The sequence below is a fragment of the Cebus imitator genome, unplaced genomic scaffold (assembly GCF_001604975.1).
Source record: "Cebus imitator isolate Cc_AM_T3 unplaced genomic scaffold, Cebus_imitator-1.0 Scaffold15, whole genome shotgun sequence".
Taxonomy (NCBI): domain Eukaryota; kingdom Metazoa; phylum Chordata; class Mammalia; order Primates; family Cebidae; genus Cebus; species Cebus imitator.
Window position 1 is genome coordinate 753,157 of NW_016107330.1, and position 3,057 is coordinate 756,213.

A 3,057-nucleotide genomic window follows, 5' to 3' on the forward strand; every position below is an offset into this window, starting at 1 on the left:
AAAAAAAAAAAAAAAAAAAAAAAGTTATTTTGCACTTTTGTGTATATGTAAGCATCCATAGTTGACCAAATCCTAGAGTTGGAAAAGGTTTTAAAAATAACTTAATTTTTCATTGTCTCTCTAGGTATGTGACTCTTCTGTCCAAATACAGCTGAGATGGGAAATAAATATAGTTGTAAACTTGACAATTTATTTTTTGAGACAGAGTCTAGCTTGCTCTGTGGCTCAAGCTAGCATGCAGTGGCATGATCCCGGCTCACTGCAACCTCCACCTCCTCGGTTCAAGGGATCCTCATTCCTCAGACACTCTAATAGTAGGCGTGTACCACCACGCCCTGCTAATCTTTGTATTTTTAGTAGAGATGGGGTTTCACCATGTTGGCCAGGCTGGTCTCCAGTGCCTGGGCTCAAGTGATCTGCCCGCCTCTGCCTCCCAAAATTCTGGGATTACAGGCGTGAGCCACTGCACCCAGCCTAACCTTGACAGTTTTAAAGCTGTGTGCTGTGGATTCTTTCCCCACTTAATATCTGGTGTAAAGTAGGTCTTTCTCTCTCTGCAGAAGTCATAAGGACGAGGCTCCGGGAGGAGGGCACCAAGTACAAGTCCTTTGTCCAGACGGCGCGCCTGGTGTTCCGGGAAGAAGGCTACCTCGCCTTTTATAGAGGACTCTTTGCCCAGCTCATCCGGCAGATCCCAAATACTGCCATTGTGTTGTCTACTTACGAGTTAATTGTGTACCTGTTAGAAGACCGTACTCAGTAACAGGCCAGAAAATTGTGCTCTAGAAGAATAAAACTGAAAAACTCTAGAGAATTTTTTTTCCCCATTGATGTTTAGAATGATTGAGACTGAAACAGGAAAGGCTATAAAATATCTGGCTCATGTCACCTGTTGGACATTTCCTTTTGGATTCATGCTTTCTGGAAGGTTTAAATTCATTAACGTTAACAGTTAATTATAACTTTTTTTTTTAACTTAAGAGGATTCAGGGTTAAGCAGCAACTAAATTAAATCATGCTATTTAATTTAAGTATGCATTTGGCTTGCGTCCTCTTTTCTGCTCAATATACTATGAAGGATTTAAGTAGTTCAGAGAAACATGCCCTAGAAATGCAGAGAAAAATGATAAAGTCAGCATACAACTTGTTTTGTAATCTGACTTTAAGATCTTGCACTGCTAGACAGGGAAGAAGTGTCACATTTTGGCCGGGTGGGGTGGCTCATGCTGATAATCCCTGCACTTTGGGAGCCAAGGTGGGTGGATCACCTGAGGTCAGGAGTTTAAGACCAGCCTGGCCAACATGGTGAAACGCTGTCTCCATTAAAAATACAAAAATTAGCCAGGCGTGGTAGTGCATGCCCGTAATCCCAGCTACTCGGGAGGCTGAGGCAGGAGAATTGCTTGAATCCGGAGGGGCAGGGGTGGGGGCAGAGGTTGCAGTGAGCCGAGATAACACCACTTCACTCCAGCCTGGGTGACAGAGTGTGAGACTCCATCTCAAAAAAAAAAAAGTGTCACATTTTGATGGTGGTGTATGGACCAGGACAAATTTCCCAGCAATTTTTCTTCTTTGTCCATTTCCAATTACATGCAGATTGATCATCTCAGCTTTCAGACTACTGAGATGAATATATGTAACTTTCCTTTTATCTTTCTTTTTTTTGAGACTGAGTTTTGTTCTTGCTGCCCAGGCTGGAGTGCAATGGCACAATCTTAGCTCATCACAACCTCCGCCTCCCAGGTTCAAGCGATTATCCTGCCTCAGCCTCCCCAAGTAGGTGGGATTACAGGCATACACCACCATGCCCGGCTAATTTTGTATTTTTAGTAGAGACAGGGTTTCTCCACGTTGGTCAGGCTGGTCTCCTGACCATAGGTAATCTGCCCACCTTGGCCTCCCAAAGTGCTGGGATTACAGGCCTGAGCCACCGTGCCCGGCCGAATATATATAACTTTCTGACAGTAAATAAGCTATAAAAAATTTCCTGAAGTATCCTCTTTTCCCTACTTTGAAGCAAAGACAAGAGTTTTTTGTTTTTGTTTTGTTTTGTTTTGAGATAGAGTTTCGCTCTTGTCACCCAGGCTGGAGTGCAATGGCATGATCTTAGCTCACTGAAACCTCCGCCTCCTGGGTTCAGGCTATTTTCCTGCCTCAGCCTCCCTAGTAGCTGGGATTGCAGGCATGTGCCACCACGCTCGACTAATTTTCTGTTTTTTTAGTAGAGAAGGGTCAGGCTGGTCTGGAACTCCTGATCTCAGGTGGTCCGCCCATTTCAGCCTCCCTAAGTGCTGGTATACCTGTGCCATCCCACCTGGCCCACAGGACTCCTGGATATAGTTCCGGAAGTTAAGACCAGGTACCTTGTTAAGTGTGAGACAGCGCAGCTGCCGTATTTGGCTGTGAATCCAGAATGTGTTGAAGAATGGTTATTCCCACTGAGGTCTTTAACCCTGTGCCCAGACAGATCTCTGCTCTTGCAGAAAAGGAGCACAACACAGCACTCTGAGTCACCCATCGGAAGAGCTCACCTTTATTCTGAAAGCACTGGGATTGTTTAAATATCCTAGTTCAACATTCAAAAAAGAAATTACCAGATGTTACCCCCTTGGATTTAAAGCAAATTTAATAAGGGAACAAAAAGATGATACTAAGAAGAAGACCAGTAAAACCCACAGTCTTCCATTAGTTCTTTCACTGGAATTTCAGTACATTGTACATGAAGGTTGTTTTTCAATCTGAACGTCTAGAAAGATACTCATTTCTAATACCTATGCACTGTAGTTTCAGATTTAATTGCAAACACTCTGGTGGGGTTAAAAGGATATTTCCAAGTTATGTTTACTTTTATTCACCTTTATATAGTCATAAGGGAAATTAACTGGTATTCTTGACTCTCTAGTATTATTTGCTCCAACTACTATGAAGAAGTCAAAATGAGTGACTTTAGAGAAGCCTCTGCACTTCTAAAATACATGACAGGAATGCTATTCCAGAAGCTTTTTTTTTTTGCGACCGAGTTTTGCTCTTGTTGCCCAGGTTGGAGTGCAATGGCAC

At 43.1% G+C, this 3,057-nt stretch overlaps 1 protein-coding gene across 2 annotated transcripts in view; it reads left to right on the forward strand.

Moving 5' to 3' along the window:
• Positions 1-1,035, forward strand: part of SLC25A33 (solute carrier family 25 member 33) — a 43,967-nt gene extending 42,932 nt beyond the window's left edge. For both annotated transcript variants that reach the window (XM_017503553.2, XM_017503560.2), the window contains exon 7: positions 561-1,035. In XM_017503553.2, coding sequence (XP_017359042.1) covers positions 561-763 — 203 coding nt within the window. In that variant the 3' untranslated portion in view covers positions 764-1,035. The remainder of the gene's footprint in view (positions 1-560) is intronic.
• The last annotated feature ends 2,022 nt before the right edge of the window (positions 1,036-3,057 follow it).